Source organism: Berghia stephanieae, chromosome 3, assembly GCF_034508935.2.
Source record: "Berghia stephanieae isolate SIO BIC M18660-M18661 chromosome 3, UCSD_Bste_1.3, whole genome shotgun sequence".
NCBI classification, from domain to species: Eukaryota; Metazoa; Mollusca; class Gastropoda; order Nudibranchia; family Aeolidiidae; genus Berghia; species Berghia stephanieae.
In genome coordinates, this window is record NC_088362.1 from 22,913,020 (window position 1) to 22,937,486 (window position 24,467).

Genomic DNA, 24,467 nt, shown 5'->3' on the forward strand with positions numbered 1-24,467 from the left:
TTGTTTTTAAGGGTTTTACAGTGCTTGCAAGACATTTAGGTCATATCAGCTAAGAAAATTGGATAGTAAAAATTTTCAAGATGTACAATTGAAAGGACTTGAGGAAAAAGTAAGACAAAGGGGAATGGTTCAAATAGGGAACATACGTAGATTCCAAGAGCATACTATCAATGTACTTAGTTTGAGGTCACCTAAATGTCTCACCCAGACACCAGCTCAAGATCCCACTAAGAGGAATACACTCAAATGTTTACAAATTATGTTAAAAATAACAGTACATAACAGAGAGATGATTTACAAGGAAAAAAAAATATCATCTTCCAAAACTAAAACTATGCATTCAACTGTGTCCCTCCCAGCCAATGCCTTCGGCTAGGGTCAGGACAAACCTAAGTTGTTTGTTTGTTTGTTTTTAATGTTTTTGTTTTGTTTTTAAGGGTTTTATGGAACTTGCAACACATTAAGGTCATATCAGCGCCAGTAAAAATGAAGAAAATGGGATAGTAAAAAATTCTAGAATTACAATTAAAGCCTCCAAGAATAAGGCAGACAAAGGTGAATTGGTTCAAATAGGGAACAGATGTAGATTCCAAAAGCACACTATCAGTGTACTTAGTTTGAGATCACCTAAATTCTCATCGAGACACAAGCACAGGTCCCCACTAAGAGGAATATACTCAAACGTTTACAAATCATATATAATACATAAACAAAACATAATACAGTGCATAACAGAGAGATGATTTACATGGGAAAAAATATCATCTCCCAAAACTAACTAACATTTGACTATTTCCCTCCCAGCCAGGGCCAGGACAAAACCAAGTAATCTCATTCCAAGACAAAGACAGAAAGCATGTTGGAAAACAAACATAGGGGGATAGAAGACACAGCAAGTACCTCCCTGCCCACTATGGGAGGTCAGGAACTCCACCCAGGAAACAAGGAATAGAAGACTCTACCAAACTCCCGTATTTAAATGAATACTAATCTGCTAGAAGCTGTGGAAAGTAAATACTAATTCAGAGAAGTGCGTGTTACATGTTTGTGTTGAGAATATTGGCTTTTAAACTTAAATGCTGGACAACTTACTTCACAGCGTTTGTGTATGTCGAACCCGTGACATCAAGAAGTCGGGAACAGAGGCTCTAGATAGACATAGAGTTTGGAACGACTTTTTTTTGAGGGGTCGTGGATAGCTCACACTATAGAGTCACAATCTCCCCAGCCAGGTGAAGTTGTTGTACCAGTAAGGTTCGAGCCCCCCATCGCCGTCGCAAAGTTTTTATTCTCTGTTGTCTTCTGGCACTTTCCTACTCACATTTCTTGTTATTATCAATGTAAATAGTATTTTATAAAGATGAATACAACAGCTTACCCCCCCCCCCCCCCACAAAAAAAAAAAATGCCACAGAACGTGATGGGATCAAAACACTTCTTCAGCTAACAATAAATACAATTTAAAGGATACTATTGTTTTAACCATTTTTATTGGTGACTGAAGAAGGGATTCGAGCCATAAAAGTTATGTTTTAAGTATGGTATTTTGTTCAATTTTAAAAGCTATTGCATTCAATTTTGCTGAAAACCTCCGACGTCTAGACTTTTTTAATTGGGGCAAAATTTCCGTTTAACATGAAAGAAACATCAACAGGTCATAGTAAAATAATGTTTTTTATTAATATAAAATATTTATAGTTAAGCTCCAATTCAGTTCTAAAACTAACAAATAGATAACGTCATTTAAAATTCTTTTTATGTGAAAAGTATAAAAACAATATGATATGTTTTAAAAATATAGTGAGAATACATTATAAAAAAGGCACTTTAAGTATTTGTTTTGTTTTTAAGGGTTGACCTATATGTGTTGCAAACGTCGTAAAACCCTTAAAAACAAAAACAACACAGCAGCAGTCCTTGGACTGAATGAGAAAACTTCTTTCTTGGCTTATCATTGTAAGATGGTTTGTAAAGCAATAAGATTTTTAATAAAAAGGCGATCAATGCAATCGTAAATACCGAGGCCATTTTAATTTTCGAGCATTCGTTCAGGCATAAACAACAATGAGCATATGAACTCATTTACAGAACAATTTGCAAGTTAAAAAAATAGTTCTAATTGACCTCTAGATAGTTCATAAAGGTTGGGTGTTTATATGATATGTTAACAGGAAAATCATAACTTAGGTCAAGACATTTAGTGTTTATTTATGTTCACAACGGTGAAAACCTTAAAAACCAATGCAATGTGATGGGATTAAAAAAAAAATCAATAAATAAAATACCATTATTAATTTCTTAAAAATTATACCATGTTTCTTTATTTATTCTTTTCAATATATTTTGTGACATCACAGTAAATTAAAGTCTTTCTCTTATCTCACAACACAAATGAATGGAGGGAAACAAAGAAAGTTTTTTCAGGTGATCAATGATGCAAATATGAGATGACTGAACACATTTATGTATATACATAATATATGGAGAGGTCCAGTCGTTTTCTACTTCACTATAACACCTCATTAGAAAAAAATATTTGTAAATGAATGAAGTTTAAACAGTCCAAGAGGGATTTTTGTAGAAAAAAAAACGTCTTTTTAAACAATAACAATAAACCCTCCCCCTTCGAAAAAAACCCAAAAAACAACAAGAAAACCAATAAAAAATAAAAAGCAAACACAAAATAATAACAACAACAACATCACATAAACGACAATTATTTAATAGGAATAACAGTTATACACACATTCATGTTGTGATAACTTTCAATTCCAAATCATCTACGGTGCACAATTTGTTCATACTTTTCAATTAAGGACATTTCTCATCAATAAGAAAATATATTTTATCCTAATCAATCTTTTCATTACTGATGTAAACTGAACTAAACAATGCATCTAAAGCCATGAGCACAGGTATAATAAAATAAGGGATATAAACCGACATAAGAAAAAGTCGCTCTTCTACAGTGGTGGGTCCTCCAAAAGATCCGTGACTAAAGTCGTGAAAAAGGATGTGCGCGAAGATGGGAATCAGAGTAGTTGCTACGTGAATCCCATAGATTAGGGAAGGTATCCTCAACCATTGGCATTTCTTGGCACCTGCAAAAAAAAATTTATATCAAAAATTATATTCCAAGATGATAATAAAATTCCCCTTTTCAATAAATGTGAGCATTTATATCGCGCAATATCCACTAAATGTGGTTTACACGTTTCACAAGGGGTCCCTGGCCAACAGTTACTGTGAAGTTATCTAAGAGCTTCTAGTCAATAAGAATCGAAAAAAAAAAAAAAGAAAAAGAGAAAAGAAAAGGTAACGAGGAATGGATATAGTATTCTGTGTTTGGTTGAGGTAATTAAAAATATGATATTTCTTTGATGAAATAACTTTGCAAACAAGTTGTTTTTTGGGGTTTTTTAAAATTATAATTTAATGACAAAATGATGAATGGCTTCTGAATAATATCTTATTTTGTTTATGAACAATGGTGAGCGAGATAAAACATTGACTTAAAATAGGTCAAAATCCTTTCTAGGGGTGTCATTCATGTTATGAGGTCATCTGGGAAAATTAACATTAGAAATGCATATATGCCTATTGCCTTATTTAAACATGCTCCCTATTTATTTTCAGATAAGTAATAAAATGGATTAAAACCATTTTTTTCCAGAGGAAAGAGGGGAAACAGAGAAATACATTTTAAAACAATGTGACATAAATTGAGTATGTATTAAATTATGATTGTCCACTTTTAAAAAAAAATCATCCACTCTAGGTACAAATTCCACAATCAAGATTTCAGATTTGTGGTCTAGTGGTATGATCTTGGCTTCGGCCCATCAGGTCCCTTGTTCGAGTCCTTCTTTAAGCAACACTGAATTGATTCCTAGTATAAGGTTCTTTACTCACATTCTGTCACAAAACTCAGGTGTAAAATGTGAGTATCTGACCCTTAATTACGTAGTTTCTACCATAAAAAAAATTGTATTAATGCAATACAGGTGACTTGTCTTGTCCTGCATGTTCAATGTTGCTGTTGGTTTGTGATCCCCGGTGAAGTAATTTGAGCATTTAAAGGATATTTTTAAAAACCCTATAAAAGCTCATAAAAATTAGGAAGTTGGAGGTGAATGTCTTTGTGTATATGTAGGTGCCTGTGTTTATTTTTGTGTGTCTCAAATTCATGTGTCCACAAGCAGACATTACGAAGTAGTCCTTCCTTCAGAGCCTTTATGCCCAAAGAGCCTGGGTTTATCCCGGTTTCTATAGCATGAAATGGTCAATGGGAATTGCTTGCTACCCTCTGGATAAGATGCTCGTCTATAGCAAAGTACTTTCCACCAGACCCAACTACCCAATCACTGCTGGATGGATATGGGGGGGGGGGGGGGGGAATCAGAAAAAAAATATCTATACGCCACCCGGGATCAATTTCATTCCCTTTGCATTTGAAGCGAGTGCTCTACCAACTGAGCTATCTGGACCCCCTTATATTTCCACATGGTTAGTCACTCCTTATGGTAACTGTCATTTGGAAGATCAAGAGATAAATAAGATCTTAAATCAGCATTGACAAATTGACCCGCTTTCAATTAAAACAAACATATTTACCTTTGAAAAACCCATAAGCAGCTATTGGAAAAAATGGGAACTGCACTAGAAATTCACAGAAAACAAAGCTGTTGTACCATGCAGGAGAACTCATCATCATTGGATCTTTAAATGTCCTACAATACCAGTGCCTTACATCTATCAACTGTGAATTATAGAGGAGAAGATTCCAAAATTGTGAATTCTAAATACGTTATCTAGACATTCCTATATAGAAGGCAACATACCTTAATTTTAAACCAATTAAAATCAACGACTACAGCAATGATAATGATGACGCTAACGGTGATGATGATGATGATGATGATAATGATAATGACAATGTCTAATATCATCAAGAAGATGATAGCAAAATGGATGGAGAATAAGATATGAGATATGTTGATATAACACGTCATCGCAATACCAAGTTAGACTCTCTTACAATGTATCCAACTCATGACGTAATTACTCTAGTCGGCCATGATCCAACTCATACATTTCACAGGGCAAAAATAAACCAAGGAGGCAGCGTTTACAGTCTAAGATGTTGACATTATCATTATCTGCAGTGCAAACAAGAAATAAAATCACTGCAAGAGTGCTTGAGTTCATGTTTTTAAAATATTTTTTGAAACCAAAAAAAAAAAAAAAAATTATCCTTTGATACAGTCCAAGGTAAACATACAAGGCCTAATGGTCCTGTCAACTGGGTTTGTGTAACATGGTGTGACGTCAAAAGCTTGTTGAACAAAGGTGTGAATGGATTTGTAACATTAAATGGCATGTTAAATGTAATGTTAACTGGATAACAAGGGCATACCGCGGAGCTATACTCATCCCATGCCCATCTTAGATTGTCTTTAATTGTTCACCTAGTCGTTGCATTGAAGCTCGCCATTGGATGGAAGTGGATGGTATTACAGAGACTGAGAAATCAAATTATGCAGCATATACTCTATAGGTATTTTTTCTAACTTGTTCCAAAAATAAATTATTTTGAAATGGAGTAAAAGAAAAACATGAACTTTAAAAAGTGACTTTATTTACCCTACTAATATTTAAAACTTAAGCTTTTTATGACATGACACATATTCGCCAATAAAATGTGACATAAGAGGGTACACCCTCTTTGGTTGTCAGCCAACACCATTAAAATATGTAGAATGAGACATGATGACTGTTAGGCAATGTTACATGATACCCAGAAAGAGACAAGGCTGTTAACGACCAGCTACTCATTTTACACCAGAGTATGGTGAGAGAATGTGAGTAAAGAACCTTTTCCACGGACCCAACTATGCAATACTCAGAGCGAGATTAGAATCCCCGACCTATCGATCCACAGGCAAGTGTCATACAGCAAGACCACACAGCTGAGCAATGCAGAGGAGGACTCATCATTATTTGATTGCTGGTCAATCTGCCAATGCTTAATTGAGATTTTTTTTTCCCTTAAAAGTGTTATCGTTAATGGTTGAATTTTATCTCATGGTCTATTAAAGAATCCTGGAGTGATACATGGTTACTCAAATTCCACCCTGATAAGTGTAAATTCCTGCATGTTGGCAAAAATGAACCAAGAGACAACTTCAAATACACTTTGATGGGTATTCCATAGAAAGAAGAAAAGGACATTGGAGTCACTATAAATGACAAATTAATTTTTGATACACATATCAGTGAAAAAGTTTTAAAAAGCCAAGTCCATGTTTGCCGTCATCAGACGAACATTCCAATACCTAAACAAAGAGACAATCTTACCCCTCTATAAAGCGCTTGTGAGATCGCACTTAGACTATGCAAGCTCAGTTTGGTTTCCTTGTATAGATAAATACAACAAGCTAATTGAAGGTGTGCAAAGGAGGGACACAAAACAGATGCCTGGACTAGGATCGCTAGATTACGAGGAAAGACTGAGGAAACTTAATTTACCAACTTTGAAATACAGAAGATATAGGGGCGACATGATAGAACTTTACAAGATGATAAGTGGTAAATATGACCAAGACATGACAGAGTTTATCAAATGGAGGAAAGACTTCACAATAGGAAAAGACACCAGAGGTAACAAAAAGAAACTGCTGACACAAAGACCAAGATTGAATGTGAGAAAACACAGTTTTACTGTGAGAACAACGAAAATATGGAACAGTTTACCAGATTCTGTTGTGAATGCAAAAACCCTAAATAGCTTCAAGAGCAGACTAGACAAATTTTGGTCTGACCAACATGTTTTGTACAATTATAAATGCGCTTTAGATTGTAAAACCGGAAGAAACTTAAGTCACAAAGACAATGAAGAAATAGAGTCTGGCAAAGAGGACATATAAGGACCTGTGCTGGAAACAATCCATAAGTATCCATAAGTAAGTATTAAAATATAAATATAAGACCACATTTTAGTAAAGACGAAAACCTTTGTAGCTTTTCCAACCATGCACACAAAGATTTAATGAGAGAGTGTGTATGTGTGTGTGTGTGTGTGTGTGTGAGAGAGAGAGAGAGAGAGAGAGAGAGAGGAGAGAGAGAGAGAGAGAGAGAGAGAGAGAGAGAGAACTTTTAAAGTTTCTCCAACTTATGTTGACGGCCATCTTCATTCATTTTCCTCCAAGTGCGTCCCGCCTATTGTAAAACTTACCTGCTGGTATAGTTTGAGAGAGATTTAGATATTTAAATTTACAGAGGCATCATCGTATATCAGGAACGCGTATCAGGAAAGTACTATTTTTTTTTCTAATTCCTATGGATATGCGCACTGATACTGATTACTCGGTTTACCTGTGATTCAGACGATATATAAGAAGAAGAAGAAGATAAAGAGAGAGAGAGAGAGAGAGAGAGAGAGAGAGAGAGAGAGAGAGGGAGAGAGGGGGGGGGGGGGAGTAAGAATAAGAAGGGGGCGTGTTACCTTATCTTTATTAAGTTTAACGTTTAAGATTTGAAAAAATCAATACCTAAATTACAGCATTGACATTTCAGTGCAAAAGAATTGTTTAGATTTGTCAATGGTTTTCTAACTCACAAGTTTGAAAATTTACTTGAAAAGTTTTGATTATATAGACACCAGTCTCTGTTACTGTTACTGGTTACCGGCTTTCGAAAATTGAAATGAATTTCAGAAATCAAAATTCTCCTTTGATTTGATGAAAATCAAGTAAATGTAGGCTAAAACCTACCGTTTGTGGGTAAATGTGCAATGGCAACACGCTCTGAAAATCAACTAAAATTGAGATAGGAATGTGTGTTGCAAAGTAAATAAAAAATACTAAATCAAGAATCCGAGCCATCTTCCACCATTCGTCGACTTTGATCGATTTGTTTGTAAACAAAACAATCTTGGAAAACGGAAATTGTTGCAATATAGTGCCACATTGTTCATTTCAGTTACCATAATTATATTCCTAATCTATTATCATTAAATGTAATCACGTCAACGCTTTAATTCAATATTTTCATAATGAATTATTTTTTTAACAATTTGATTATCATATTAATTTCGAAAACTTTAATTCTCATCGAGAACTTTTGGAAGCTATAATAATGTAGGTATATGAATTTATCTTGTTAAATATATCTGGCAATCATTTTTAAGGCCAATCTACGCAACACTTTCGTTTTCTGAGTGGTCAAGCTGTTTACTGTTCGGCATCCTGTTGCTGCTGCCGATGAACGTGAACGATTCAATCATTTACAAAGACTACTGAATTAAACTCATAACTTACACAGAGGACAGCAATTGTAGTAAGTCGTTAAATTAGAAAAAATGATATATCTTCTTAGATAGTCTAGGGATTACATTCAATATTCTTCAGATTTATTTATGTGGAAGCCAACGTCAACGTCGAGTTTCCTGACTGTTACTCTAGTTACTGAGTTGGTATCCCGAGTCATGTTTTGATTTATCTATCATTATATCCGTTTTTCATGTATTTAAATTCGTTCAGAATTGAAGAAAAGAGTGGCAAGGAGTGGTAACGTTCGTACAGTTAAATTCGGGTATAACGATTCAGACTTCAAGCACATACTTCAACTTCTCCTTATTCCCGTTGTCGTGAACGGATTTCCCAATCTCGTTCACGATGTAAAAACTAAGGAAAAAGTTTAGAAAAAGTCTCCACCGAAGTGGGCGTTCTCCATATATGTAAAGGACATATATGGGCGGTTAAAAACTGCTCTAGAGCACTTCGGGAATCGTCCCGGTCTAGCCTGATTTTTATAACATACCAAAAGTATGGCGGATCGGATCTTAGTAGCAGATACAACGATGGGCGAAGATAGTTGATATGTCTGTTTCAAATAAGGCTGTAGATAGTCGAGAGAGAGAATGAAAGGTGTCGCGAGCTTTTAAAGGGTAGAAATGATGACGTCACGTTTACGCGGGAGACAGTGAACGAACACAACATGAAGATTACTCACAACAGCTCGATCGAGACACTGACAGACATGACAAACACTTACAACAACAACAACAAACTATCACAATAATCAGTTACATAAAATCTTCCCCACATTCCTCCCCCTCCTAAAATGCTTTCTCTCCTGAAGTTATACCCGATATAGATTAAAAGTGGGAAGATCTCATGTTTGCATAAGTTTGTCTGGTCCTAAAACATTACTTAAAATATATATATCAGAACATAGTACTTATGAAAATTGGACCAAAATTTATAAAAGATAACTTGTTAGGAGGGATATAATATTTTAAATTTCATTGGGGATATAAGCAATCAAAATTGTAAGGCAATATCAGTGGTTGTTTGCTGCACTTGTAAATGGCTGGATATATATATCCCTTTTTTTTTTTTTCTTTAAAACAATGCAGCTGAAAATAGAGCTTATTTAGTATTTACATTATTGCTAGCAGGCCAGGGAATCTCTTTATTAATTAATAGACAGGATTACAATCACCAGGGATAATGTCAGAAATAAAACAAGCATGGTTGGAACCATGTCAGTTACCAATTCATGTTAATGTCTATAATACAGGTCCTGTCACAAGGTGGTAACCATCATCATTTTAAAGCTTCTGCTTCTGACTCACCTGATCGAGGTAGTAAAATACCTTCTGATGTACATACATAATTCCCTCCCTCGCCTGCTTGAGGTGATCACCCATGTGTTCATGTTATCAGTTCATAGGGATACCACATGGTCGTCGTGGTACCCTCATGGGCTCTTTCTCACATCTTGGCTTATTCTGGTTCCATCAGGTTGGGTCGGGTTCTAGAGCCATTATCAGATGGGCCTCTGGGTAGCTCTCTCCCTTCCTCGCCTGTGATTCCGAGGGGTACCATCCCTGGTATCATCAGGTCTCTGGGTTCAGGGGGGCTTACACCAGGTATCATCAAGCCTGTGGTTCCGAGGGGTTCCAACCCTGGTATCATCAGGTCTTGGTTTCAGGGCACTTTTTTAGCTGTAATCAAACCTGTGATTGCTTGGGGTATCATCAGGCTCCCTGTGGACGGTGTCTGCTCCTGGTGTCTCTAGTAGTCCCTTGTGCCATCATGATGTGAGAAGTTTCTTAGTGGGGAGGTGAAACCTCTACCCTTTGATGGGGAGGTGAAAGTGTCACCTCTACCCCTTCTCCTTCAGCCTTTGGTTCCAGTCTAGTATCATCAGGCTGAGCTTCTCTGGCATTTTCTTAGGAATTGAACCCCTTCATCACTGTCACTGCCAAGTTGACAGTGGTGGCATCGACTCGTTGCTATTCTGCTCAGTTGATACAGACCGTGATGTTGCTCCAGACAGTCATACATACTTTGTTGTTTCTTTCCATGGTCTGGGGTTTGTCTTTTTGTACATAGCAACAGATATGAGTCATGACAGAGTTGGAGGCTTCTTGATTGACCTTTCTTCTTAAAGTTTGTGTCTGTTTTTTACACATAACACTGCACCGAAGACGAAATCTGCAATGATGCTGGCAGGACTGATCAGGATTGCATTCAGTTATAAATTATTATTATTTTTTTTTTTTTTTTTTTTTTTCTTCGAAGTGCACTTTGTTGCCTCTTCTAATTCCATAGTCGAATTTCATCTATTCAACTCTGTCTTCAATGGTTTCCTAGCAGTCTTGTGAGCTTGCTTTAAATATAATTTTTAACATTTCGCCAATAATTACCCCTCTTCCTTTATGGGTTTAGGCATAAGCTCACATCCTTTGTTGTAAAATCTATCAATTGACTGCACTACAGATGATGGAAGCAATTAGTAATACATATTCTTCCTAGGTATGTAGCTTCATAATGTCACCATTTTTTTTCTTTTTTTTCTTCGCTCTTCTTGACCATTTTTCACTAGTCAGAGAGCGGTGGTTCAGGTTTTGTGCATTTAAAAGAGGCTACCCATGCCATGTCTAGTTTATTCCTTGATTTGAAATTATTATCAAGGAAATAATTCACCTGAATAAGAATTCTTAACTGCTGCTCATGTCATTACTTACACTGTGGTGGTGATTGAAGTGATCTGATTTGTGAGAGTTATTTTGCATCTTTGTTGAGGGTCATAGAATGCCATTCTCAACTTATGTCGTGGGTATCCCAAATGGATTAGAGTTGTTAGGTCCTGGCCTCTCATATTTACTTTTATATTTTAACCACAGTAAGCAACCTTAAGTAACACATTGACATCACTGGAGGGTGGCAAGAAGATATATATGACTTGTGATCTCACTCTCTTTGCTCTTTCATGGTTCTTGATGTCATGTACTGGATATGCTTACACACAATTTCAAAATCTCTTGAAGTGGCAATTTCAGCAGGTTTATTCTCCCTCACTTCATTCGTCCAAAGTGGTCATTGGGAAGTAAGAAGAGATTCTGGCTTATTGTATAATATATTATTGTGCAGCGTCCACCAGTCTTGTCTGTTGGGCATGGAGCTGAGATGTTTTAAGTTTGAAAGACGATCGTCAAAATATTTTCCAAGGACAAGGGTATCATCGAGGAAGGCTAGTATCCTTTTCTGGTTTAACCCTCTCAGCACTTAATTATTCTAGAATATGTCCTAGGGTTATTGAACAGTTCAAGGGGAGTTTATTAAACTCAAGCGTCTTTGGTATGTACGGAAATTATAATTCAGAAAAGTGAGTGGAGCAGGCACTTATGTTGGTAACAACAAGATATGAAGTGAGTAGAAAAGTGCCAGAAGACAATAGAGAATAAAAATTTTTTTCGCGGCGGTGGTGGGGTTTGAACCTGCGACCTTATTGGTACGACAACTCCGCCTGGCAGGTGAGAGCGTGGCTCTACCGTGTGAGCTATCCACGAACACAAAAAAATATTCGTTTCAAACCCAAAGTCATTTCTAGATCCCTCTCTCACCACTTCTTGAGATCGCCGATTCGTTCACCACATCGCGAAGTAATTTTGACCAGCAGTTAAGCTTAATAGCCAATATTCTCATCACAAACATATAACATAGAAACGATTGAGACATTGAGTATGCTCCGGTGTATGGGGTGAATTTATAATTCAGAAAAGTGAGTGGAGCAGGCACTTATGTTGGTAACAACAAGATATGAAGTGAGTAGAAAAGTGCCAGAAGACAATAGAGAATAAAAAATTTTTTCGCGGCGGTGGTGGGGTTTGAACCTGCGACCTTATTGGTACGACAACTCCGCCTGGCAGGTGAGAGCGTGGCTCTACCGTGTGAGCTATCCACGAACACAAAAAATATTCGTTTCAAACCCAAAGTCATTTCTAGATCCCTCTCTCACCCACTTCTTGAGATCGCCGATTCGTTCACCACCATCGCGAAGTAATTTTGACCAGCAGTTAAGCTTAATAGCCAATATTCTCATCACAAACATATAACATAGAAACGATTGAGACATTGAGTATGCTCCGGTGTATGGGGTGAATTTATAATTCAGAAAAGTGAGTGGAGCAGGCACTTATGTTGGTAACAACAATTTTTATTCTCTATTGTCTTCTGGCACTTTTCTACTCACTTCATATCTTGTTGTTGTATTGATATTCCCACAGCAATTGTTCAACTTTACCTAGTCTCTCATCTCCCAGAATGGACGTAACTCTCTGCCAGAGATCTATAAGTTTGTCTGGTAGTTGGATCGGCTGGCAGGAAGTGCTTGATATGGCACATTCCCCCTCCGCTTCTGTCATGGGGTTGCTGAGTTCATCCACTTCTGTTAAATTCAGCCAGTCATCTTCGTCATCTTCAAATATATCTCTTGCTTCCAGGGGAAGCAACTGTCCTATTTCCGTCCCTTTTTTGAGGAAGCATTCATCACCTGTGTTGATCAAGCACACTGTAACAACTGGTTTGGTTACGTGCAGGGTGTGGCCCACAGAAATTGGCAGATTTCTATATGGTTCCAGGTACATAAATGGTGAATTGGGCAGATAGTTTAACTCAACATTAGTGATTACTTCTGACTGGGCTGGTATGATCAATTTGTGGGGAATGGCAATCTTGATAGTTGTTCGGTCTCCATCATCCACTGGTAAACCTGTTTGTGCCATGTCACACTTGGGACTTACACTTTCAGTCGAATTTGTTGCAAGAGGAATAATTTGATTTTGACAAAATAATTGTTTTTCCACATCAATCTTTGCCCTTAATTTCCTCAGCAGGTCTATTCCTAATAGCATTGGGTCGAAAATGGGAGCAACATAGATATGAGTTAGCAGATGAATCTCTCCCTATCGCAAGTGTAGTGGTCCTACTAATTTTGCAGAGAAGCTTTGATCTTTACCTGCTGCAAACATCTTCATGGACTTCGTACAAGTGGGGGTGGGTAGGATTTTGTTATGGGTGTTTTCAGAGATGATGGTAACATCTGCTGCAGTATCCACCACTGCTTGTACAGGGACGTTTTCAATTGTACATTGTACTTTAAGGGCAGATTCTGACTGTAACCTTGCAATACAGATACATTCTTCATTAAAATAAGGTTTTACAATCTGTTCTGGATCTTGGCTAGACCGATATACATTGTGGCTTCCGTTGTTGGTCTGCTGGGCAAGGTTTTCCTTAGTTTCTTCATGTTTCATAAAATTAGTACAGTCAGAAGAGTAAGGGCACAAATTGCTCATAGCCTTATATCTGTGTTGTGCCTCAAAAACTGGGTCCTCTTTAATTGCCCTTGCTTGAACTGGGATCAATTCCGGGCTCAAACTGATCCCTGCCCGTTTGGCGCCTTGTCTTCCTTTGGGCGACCTTTCATGGAGCAGTCTCTAGCATAGTGGTCTTGACCTCCACATGAAAAACAGGCACTTGATGATGGGGAATTGGAGCGGGATCTTGGCTGGGCACGTCGAGCGCCTCTTTGCATAACTTCCAAGACTTGACTTTGGAGTGTAATGAGAGTGTCTAATTTACTTTGGGTTTGTTCATGCATTGATAACATCTTTTTGAACATTGCCTCAACACTCATCTCAGTCTTCTGCTGTACACCAGCTGTCTTAATGCTCGTGTTGCGAGTCACTGCTCTAATTTGGCTATAGTCTTCCAATTCCTCAGATTCTGACCCAGATTCTTCATCGTACACATTCACCGCTTGGATAGAGGGCTCTCTGAACCGCACGGTGTTGCTGGTACTTGGTCTATCCTTTCGCGCACGCCAACCAACTTGCTGAGAATTTTTAAAAAGCTTATATGTTCTCAGGGCTTGGTCCATCGTGGTGCACTCCTGACATGCAATATATTGGGCTGCCTTCACGTCATATAGTCCTGTTATAAAATGGGCTACCACTTGGGACTCTAAATTGCGGGGGGACTGTCCAGGAAATGCCTGCAGTGCCAACTCCCATAGCTTGTCAACATAGTCTAAGACATCTTCTTTTTCAGCCTGCGTAGTGCTGTTGAATTGTATCAGAGTTGCATGTTGTAGCTGCTGACCACCAAATCGATTTCTCAGGGTGTCATATGCATCTCGTATGTCTGTAAAGACTATCGACTGATGGATCCGTGAGAGATAATCCGCTGCTTTTCCTTCCAGGGCTAGGCCCAGGAAAAATAGTTGGTCACGGAGATGTTGAATATTATGATAATTCAGAAAGTTCTGAAAATTATATTCAAACGTATCCCATCTTTTTGTCCCATTGAAAGAGATAGATTTAGGCAGCTGTACCTTGGACGGGGGTGGCATAAGTGGGCCTCCACTGCTCATATCTCCATAATGATCCGTGGAATTGCGATCCGCAGGTGGGGCCTCGTAGGAATGCATGTAACTAGTCTCATTCCTCCATCCTCGTCTTTCCCTGTGCATGCTTGCCTCAATTAGAGCATCCTCCTGTTCCAAGGTTCTTCTCATAGATGGTTTTCTTCGTGGTAGCCGGCGGGTTTGCCTTACTTTGTCTCTTGCATATCCACAATCCTCTCTTTGCGGGCCCATTGATGTGAGACCCTTGTTTGAGAAATCTTGAGAGGGTGGGTCCAATGTGTGAGTTATAGATTCAGGACATTCAGAGTAAGGCACCTTGTCCATGTAATTGACAAAATTTAGCTTCATGAACGAAAGGAACCCGCTCGCGGTCGGATGCCAAAAAGGATGTTGGGTAATGGTCTTCGGTAGGCTGATCGTGCCACGCATTACGAATGGTGCGTTTCGTATTGTTACAAAATGTCGGGTTCGCAACACTACTAGCACCTTCTTGAGGATTGCTAGTAGCGTCATGTTCAGGATACGAACCTGCAGCTTTAGTTGGGGTCTGCTGCGCAGACAGTTCCCTTCGTCTGTCTCCAGCACCAGACGCATTATCATTCGAATCCATTTTATTTGGGGAACTGTCGCGAGAGGTACCAGGGGCATGTTCACCTGGTTTCTCAAAAATGCACGATTCGGAAACCGAAAAATCAAAAAGTTCTAACATGTCACCATTACTGATCTTGTCTATCACATCCTCCTTAGTGAGTAAACCTTTACGTGCTCGAATGTCAAGCAGGGTTTTAGCCAAAGGCTTGCTTATATGAGATGACCTTAAAAGGTCCTTAGCAGTAATGACATTAATCATTATCTTTGCATCCATTTTGGATTAAACTGAAATATGATAATTATTTATTTCAGTTAAAATGACAGACCAGTTGATGCAAATCATAAAGCAATGGTAAAGTCTGTAAACTTGGAATACTCTCAGATCCCTTCTCACTTGAATACAACCTCTACACCACAGCTGATAGATTTCACTATTTTCACTGTATAATCCCTGGGTTAGGGTTAGAGGTGGTTCTTCTCCTATTTAGACACTGACCAGGTGTCTAAGGCAAGTGGATATGTTTACAGAGTCTGGATGTAAAGAGTTCAGAGAAACATCCAATATATAGGGGGTTTAGGAGCGTGTAAAGCTGGAAAATAGTTTCTGTGTTTGGTGAGTAGAAACACTTTTACATGGCTGCCTAAGCTTTGAGTTTGATCATCTAAATAAAGACAGATGATACTGACAGTTACCGTTACCTTTTGTTTAGAAAAGCACAGTGAGATTGTTAAGCAACAATCTTGGCGCCAATTATTTGTATATTATTCACCGAAATAGTATTGTTGATGTCAAATATTGGAAAGTATTTAAGTAGACATGCAAATAATTTAGCTCACATGCAGGTTGAATTCCAATCTTAGTTGAGACATCAGTCTGAGTGTGGGAGTGAAAACCATGACCCCAATAATGGTTCACCAGGCTAATTCTTTGAAGTGAATTGATTAAGCCCTCATGCACTCTCAAGTAAAATTATTGAATTGTACTCACCAATTTTGCTCCATTTTGTTGAATAGAAATCACAATTGCACAATATTATTGGCAAAAATAAACGAAAGTTGAGCTCGAAGTCTCGATGAAAAAATTGAGCTGAGCTGAGATCGTGATTTCGCCAGTTCAAAAATAATTGCCGACCCCTATAAACGGCTTTCCTTCTTGTTTAAGCATGAAAAACACAACTAAACAGGACTAATTCAGGGACTATACTTACAACATCAGATGAAACAGTTTTAGATTATAATCTATTTGTTTCAAAATCTTACTGAAGAAGTCATCGTGCATGTGTCCACACTTTAAAAATGGCGGGTTCGGAATTGTCGCAGCGCCAATTGTCGTGAACGGATTTCCCAATCTCGTTCACGATGTAAAAATAAGGAAAAAGTTTAGAAAAAGTCTCCACCGAAGTGGGCGTTCTCCATATATGTAAAGGACATATATGGGCGGTTAAAAACTGCTCTAGAGCACTTCGGGAATCGTCCCGGTCTAGCCTGATTTTTATAACATACCAAAAGTATGGCGGATCGGATCTTAGTAGCAGATACAACGATGGGCGAAGATAGTTGATATGTCTGTTTCAAATAAGGCTGTAGATAGTCGAGAGAGAGAATGAAAGGTGTCGCGAGCTTTTAAAGGGTAGAAATGATGACGTCACGTTTACGCGGGAGACAGTGAACGAACACAACATGAAGATTACTCACAACAGCTCGATCGAGACACTGACAGTCATGACATGACAAACACTTACAACAACAACAACAACCTATCACAATAATCAGTTACATAAAATCTTCCCCACACTACGAATAAATACACCCTAGTACCTTTAATTTTAACTATCCAAACTAATAGGGAACTAACGACTTAGCAACTGCATAAAATAACGACTATTTTCACGTTTAATTATTTGTGTTGGAGGCCTAAAACTTGCATCTCTTTTCTGATTGGGGGGGGGTCACGATAATGATATTGGAATTCCCGTACGGCTACAAAATCAGGCCAAATTGCAACCATTTGTGCTCTGAAATGTAAATGTTATTGTATGAGCTAATATCCTGGCATGTATTTCCTCCTTCATATATCAAAAGGGATTTACGATGAATCTTTTCACTGATTTTTTTGACATTTATTTGGTACGGACTGAATCAAAATCATCTATTTTCTTATTTACAGACCCTTGATGGTGGAAGTAAGAGATCTACAAATTGCTTACAATTTTATTTTGGAAGTGCCTAGGGAGACCAAGATTTTGGTCTCCCTAGCCTAGCCAAAATCGGCCAATTTGGCTAGGGAGACCAAGATTTTGGTCTCCCGGCGTAAAACTGTATTTATAGAACTGTTTCTTTATGTTGAAGAGGCGAGTTTTTACTTCTATTTATTTATCTATTGCTTGCCTGTTTGTCTTTGTTGCTGTTTTTGCTTAAAATTTATTTTTCTTTTTTTTTAGGTTGGGGGGGGGGGGGGTATAATCACGCCAACAAATGTCAGAAAAGAGATGCAAGTTATCGGCCTGTCGCCCACACAATTTAAAAAAAATAAAAAATATTTATATAAAAATAGTAATAATTTAAAAAATCGAAATTTAAAACCAGAAAAGAGAAGTTGCATTGAAGGTAAAATAATGTTTTCGAAAGACCTTATTAAATGTGATGAACAGTCAGGTGGCTCCGTAGTGCAGTGGACAAGCTGTCAGACTCCAACCTTGAAAGTACCGGGTTCGATTCCCATTGTTGACATTTTTTTTTTTGATTTACTTTGTTTTTGTTTGCTTTTTTTTCTTTCTTTTTTTTTTTTTCAAAAAACTTTTTATCATGTTTTTAAAAAGCTTTGATTTTAATTTTCTAAAATTATTTATTTGAGATCAGTATTTGTGTGCCATGTGTCTTTTTACTTTTGGGAAATTCCACGGGTAACGGACTGACAAATCAGACCAAAAATGCATACATTTCGTGCTCTGAAATGCTAATGTATTTATTGTATGGAGCTAATATTTCCCATGGACATGTATCATGTCCGCCCTTATCATATATCAAAAGGATAAAGATGAATCTTAATCAACTTGAATTTTTTTGACATTATAATGTTGGTAACGGACTGACATCAGAAAATCCATCTTTTTCAATTTTATATGTAGATGGATCAAACTTTCTGAAGTTAAAGCCTTCCAGTAACAAATAAGTTCTTTTATAGTAACCACGAGATGTTGTTCTACAACCCACTAGCAATATTTAAAAGATTGTCCAAAATTTGAATCTGCAGTCTTGAAAAAGTGTCGGTAATGGACTGACAAATGGATGGTAACGGACTGACACCTCTGAATTTTATTACTCATGAATAACGGTTACTACATCAAATCCAGAGCAAAGAACAGATTATGTAATAATTATCAACACTGAATACCCAGTGTGATTGATCAAACCAATACTTTTCCTTATATGGATGTCAAGCTACATTGGGCGTGATGAGTAACTCGATGGGTGACATCTGATTACCTCAATCCCAACTTTGCTTTTGAAAAAAATTAAATAAGAAATAATGATTCGTGAGTTGAAATCTATTCTGTCACAGTCAAACGGGAACTTTATTTCAACTATGAAATTAAATTATCCAAAAAAAAAAAAAAATGTAGATAAGAAAGACTTTAAAACTGGGGAAGGTTTAACATTCTTTTGGTACTTATTTTAAGCTTAATTTTTATTCTGTATTTCATCTTGATTCCTCAAGCTTAGGAATTGTCAATAGGCCATGACCGTCACTGCAAACTGGTCGATAGTATTGGCAGTCAATCTCTTCCTCATCTGCACTTGACCAGAAAGCCAGTTATAAGATCTGAGAAAGATCTTCAAAAATTTCATTTGGACCATTTTAATCCTTGATTGTTACAATTTTCTTATGCAGATTGTGGGATTTCTCTTAGAAGTACATTCTGAGGTTCTGAGGGAGCAAAATAAACTTAAGCCAATTTTGATTCCTGGATGAAATTCACTAACAATCACAACCCCTTTTTCAGGGTTTTTTTACACGAAACTTTTTGGAATTTTTGTCCTTTCTTTTTTTTCATCTCTCACAATTATGAAATCTTTTTCCCTTGGTGCTTGCCAAGAGTACTTCTTGTCCAAATAGAAATTTTCGATAAATTATCTTATTTCATTTGAAAGCCCATTTCATGATTAAAATATTTAAAAACCATGGTTGATGTTTGTATGCCCTTAGCAGTCAGGCATAGTTTAATTTTTTTTAACTTTTTGGGAGGATTGTAGACCTCAAAGTTGAATTCAGTATTTACTTTCCTGTGCTGAAATGTGAGGCAGATGTGGATTTAGGTGTGCTTGGTTTACTTTCTTTTGGAGTTGTAGATTGTTGGCTTTCTCTCTTTTATTTTCCATTTTGCTTGAAAAATCCCGTTATTTCTTTTAAGCATCCTTTACAATCACTTTCAAGTTTTCTTTGAGACTCCTGCTTTTGTTGCCTATCTTTTTCCTAAACAATGTAATGCCATCAGTTTTCAGTCTTTCTTGTAATTTGAATCATGGATAGAGTAGGCATTTTGAACCTGTGAATAAAGAAAATTGAACGAAATTAAATCATAAGCTATGAAAGTCAAATCGAAATAAAAAGCAAATCTTGTTTTCTTAAAAATAATACAGCAAAACTAAGAAAATAAACTCATTTCTAACTTGTATCAATTACTTTGTAACAACTAAAATATGAGATTAAACACAGCTAAACAGCTTGCTGACCACTACATTTAAAGCCTCAGTGACTCAAAAGTTTTTCACATTCATTTAAATGTTTGATTTCTTTTTTTTTTCTCCCAGGGCTTCTTGCCCCTTCAACAGAAGACTACTACTGGCTCCATTGTCATAAGTATATTATAGAACAAAAACAGTGTTTTTCCCTCAATTCAAACATAGCAAAAATCTTCAAGTGATCAAAAGATTCACAAGCTTTAAAAGATTCAACTTACCTATTGCAAAATAGCAGGCTTGATGTTGAAGGCCAGTGTTTGAAATTTTATGGATCCAAATGTTTATAAAATGGCTGCCTGATCAGTTGAAACACATTGGAGTGGACTTTACTCTTGAGACTTAAAAAACAACTTTTATATATTGTCTTTGAATTAAAATAGAATTAGTCAGTCTGTTACTGTCAGTCCGTTACCCTAAAAAATGTCAGTCCGTTACCCAACAAAAGTACCTTAATGATAAATTTCTTGAAAAATTATCTTACAGTGCTAAAGCCATTCATGTAAGAACAGAAAATCTGAAATAGTGAGTCTGTACAACAATCACCTCTTTCGTAGATGAAAAATACTGTTTTAATGGTAATGGACTGACATACAATTTCCCAAGGTCATTAAAACGACCGATGAGGACAACATTTCATTAAAATCGTAAATTTGAATGTTTATATAGGTTCCTGATACTTATAATTGTTTTAATATCAATAAACAACAGCAAAGGTGGCTATAATTTTGTAGAAGTTGCAAAATTTATAATATTGAAGAAAATATTCTTTTGTTCTTCAAATAGGGGATACCCTTACATAAAGCTACAATAAGCATCCTGTACCACAAATATGCACGAAATATCCTTATATTCATAATCCTGAATGATTTTCCAACAAATTGGTACCAAATTTTAACATGTTCTTAAGAATTTGTAAAACACCCCTTCGGTTGACATTTTCATGGAATTTCCCTTTTGATTTTTTAAATTATTGTTATTATTCTTTAATTTATTATCATTGTACATAGGTAATCACTAAGCAGCGTGCTAAACTACAATCTAAAACTATTTAAACCTCATGGGCGTATGCAGCAACATTTTCATTAATTTACCATCACTGCCAACGGAGGTGCATAAAAACAGTGCGTTTTTGTACACCTCCAATAGAGGTGTATAAAAACGGTGCGTTTTTGTACACCTCCAACGGAGGTGTATAAAAACGCCACCTATTATTTTCTCTCCATGTCCAAAGAGGGCTCAGCATGCATTGTTATCTAATAAAAAACAAACTTGACAGTAATTATCTCAAGGTTTTGTTCTTGTTGTTTGTACATATCTTTGATTTCCATTTCGTAAATAGCGTCATGTTTTTTCCGTTTTTACATAATTCTCCCACCAGATCTGGCCCCGCGGTTTTATGCATTTTAAAAATGAAAGAACAACAAAAACATACAGGCAAGCAATTTATAATAGAAGAAAAAACTCGCCTCTTTAACATAAAGAAACAGTTCCATAAACGAAAATCTTGGTCTCCCTAGCCAAAACGGGCCATTTTGGCTAGGGAGACCAAGATTTTGGTCTCCCTAGCCTCTACCATTTTTTTTTTCGAAGTGCTTATACTTATTCGCAGTACTGCGAATAGTGATTTCACGGTGGAACCACTATTCGCAGTAGTGGAAGTGCTCTTCCATCTATGAAAATTAGTCTTTGTCCCCTCTCTGAACACAACACTGTATCTTCTGTTCAAAATGGGGTGTCGTCGAATGACTTCAAGTTGAATGAGAGTGTTAGTTTGAGAAGGAAAGAAAAAGAGGGATGGTTGAAACATTTTGTGTGACTTAGAATTGAGATTTTGAACGTTTCAACTTTTCCTTCAAGTCTTAAACTTGACAAGATTGTGTTTTGTTTTGTTTTTGTTACCCCAATCCAATCCATGAAAATTTCCATGTCCCCACCTCTCCAAATTGATCATTTGTTCACATCTTGAAATCTATCAACTTATCTGTAAGATTACTTTAATGAGAATAGTTCTGTCCTTGTTTATTGTAATAATAATAATAATGCTGAAAACTTATATAGCGCGAGAACTCCAAGACACCACACTCTAAGCGCTTAAATTACAAATTATTTTGGCTGAAACATTCTCATTCACACACACAAGCACACACACACACACAACAGAAACCAGACAGACTATCTTGCTACTCATACATCTACTAAAGACGAAACAGATATGTTTTAAGCAAACGTTTAAAATTATTGTATTATTTACAGTTACTTATATATATTTTATAAAGTTCCAGGAATCTCTCTCTCTCTCTTTCTCTCTATCTCTCTCTCTCTCTCTCTCTCTCTCTCTCTCTCTCTCTCTCTCTCTCTCACACTCGCCCTTGCTTTTGACTCAAATCTCAGTGCTCCTGCAAATAATAGAAGTTACCATCAATAAACTGCCTCTACTATTACAGCCAACACCACATCATCATAATTACTACTACTACTACCACAGCAACCTCCACATCGTTATAAAAACTATAGCAACCACCACCACCTTTACATCATCATCCTTCTCCTTGTCATCATCGCTACCACTACCACCGCCACTACTACAACCACAACCACTGCCATTACATCATCATCATTATCCTTATAGACATCATCACTACCACTACTACATCATCAACACCACTACTACAATCACAACCACCACATCAACATCATCATCACTACATAACAACAGACACATCATCATCGCATTAAAAAAGGCAACAAAAATAAAGCAGAGAACTACCGTCCAATCTCACTGACGTCAGTAATATCCAAACTATTAGAGCATATAATCTGTAAGAACATGATGAACCACTTTGAGAACAATGACATCCTAACTGACCTGAATCATGGGTTTCGCAAAGGATACTCATGTGAAAGCCAACTCCTAATAACTGTAAACGACCTGTTGAGACTCCAGAATGCCAACACTCCAGCAGACATCAGCATCCTCGACTTTTCCAAAGCGTTTGATACTGTGCCCCACCAAACACTCCTGCAGAAACTAGAAAATTACGGATTTCGTGGCTGTCTACACACATGGCTTTGTAATTTCCTAACAAAACGTACCATGAAAGTAGTCCTAGACGGCACGTCATCGGATGAATGTCCAGTCATATCAGGAGTACCACAGGGAACGGGGCTAGGACCCATACTATTTCTTTGTTTCATCAATGACCTATGTCTACGAGTAAAATCTCAGATTAGGTTATTCGCTCATGACTGTCTAATAATATACCGACCAATAAAATATGCAAACGATCAAAAATTGCTACATGAGGACTTGAATAGTCTCGAACAGTGGGGAATGAAATTTAACGCAAACAAATGCTACATCCTCAGCACAGCTAAAAAGTACAATGAGACCTACACTTTAAACAACACCGTCCTGAAACAAGTTGACGATAACCCATACCTTGGCATCACCTTCTCAAAGGACTTGAAATGGGGGAAACACATTAACAAAATAACCCAAAAGGCAAGCTCCACCCTCGCCTTTCTCCGCCGAAATCTTAGCCATGCTCCAACGTCATGCAAACAAAATGCCTACTTTGCACTTGTGAGATCACAATTGGAATACGGAGCAGTTGCTTGGGACCCCTACCTGAAAGAGGATATTTAAAAACTTGAGAGAGTCCAGAGCAGAACCCCAGGATGCATGACAAAAATGTTAGAAGAAAGAAACTTCATCAGCCTCCAACAAAGAAGAAAAGAAACCCATCTGTCATTCATGTTCAAGATTATAACAGATCAAATACCATCAATAAAGGCAGACTCCTTTTTCACGCCACGACCAAACAAAAGGAAAATCCGAGCACTCACTTTTGCCAACCACATAACCGAAAACCCCATTGAGAGATACACCACAAACAATTCAAACTGCTTCAAAATCCCACAGACAAGAACACAAAACTACAGAAATTCTTTCTTCATTAACACTATCTCGGAGTGGAATGGGCTGGATGAACTGGTCATCATGGCACCACACCTAGACGATTTCAAGGCCCGACTGACATGGGTCTGCGCCCAATGAGGACGCCGCTGAAATACAACCAGACCATTGGTGTCTTCAGCGCCAACCATAAAGATACAGATCGTCACCGAAACGCAAAATAATAATAATTTTGTAAAAAATAAATAAAAGAATGTAGTTTATTTATATTTTGCACTCAATACTCTATACAATAAAGCTCTAGGCTCGAAGGCTAGTACTGCAAATACAGAATGAACCCGCATTGGCAGTACAACTGCAAATAATTGAAATGAATTATATCTACTACTATCTGCAGTACTACTTTGAATAACGAATATGAATGCAATATTTGCAGTACTACTGCGAATAACAAAAACGAAAGCATTCTACTATTTGCAGTACTACTGCGAATAGAGGA

At 37.1% G+C, this 24,467-nt stretch overlaps 2 protein-coding genes across 5 annotated transcripts in view; one reads left to right on the forward strand and one right to left on the reverse strand.

Annotated features, from left to right (window-relative positions):
* Positions 1-1,658: 1,658 nt before the first annotated feature.
* On the reverse strand, positions 1,659-7,922 carry LOC144967357 (sigma intracellular receptor 2-like). The gene is made up of 3 exons (XM_078904470.1): positions 7,773-7,922; positions 4,615-4,759; positions 1,659-3,101 (listed from the first exon to the last, which is right to left on the reverse strand). The coding sequence occupies exons 1-3, from the start codon at positions 7,881-7,883 to the stop codon at positions 2,851-2,853; spliced, it is 507 nt and encodes a 168-aa protein (XP_078760596.1). The 5' UTR covers positions 7,884-7,922; the 3' UTR covers positions 1,659-2,850.
* A 240-nt stretch (positions 7,923-8,162) lies between these two features.
* The window catches only part of LOC144967356 (rabphilin-3A-like), a 160,855-nt gene continuing 144,550 nt past the window's right edge, over positions 8,163-24,467 (forward strand). For 2 of the 4 annotated variants that reach the window (XR_013644363.1, XM_078904468.1), the window contains exon 1: positions 8,163-8,337. The gene's annotated coding sequence lies outside the window, so the exon portion shown is untranslated. The remainder of the gene's footprint in view (positions 8,338-24,467) is intronic. The other 2 variants (XR_013644360.1, XM_078904466.1) reach the window with 1 other exon arrangement.

Bases quoted from the DNA above. Each gene is read 5' to 3' on its own strand.
- LOC144967357 (XM_078904470.1), bottom strand. From the start codon at position 7,883: ATGGCTCGGATTCTTGATTTAGTATTTTTTATTTACTTTGCAACACAC. The intron at 4,760-7,772 runs GTAGGTTTTAGC...TATAATTCACAG, and splicing joins TGCACATTTACCCACAAACG to TTGATAGATGTAAGGCACTG. The intron at 3,102-4,614 runs GTAAATATGTTT...TTTTTTTTGCAG, and splicing joins TGCTTATGGGTTTTTCAAAG to GTGCCAAGAAATGCCAATGG.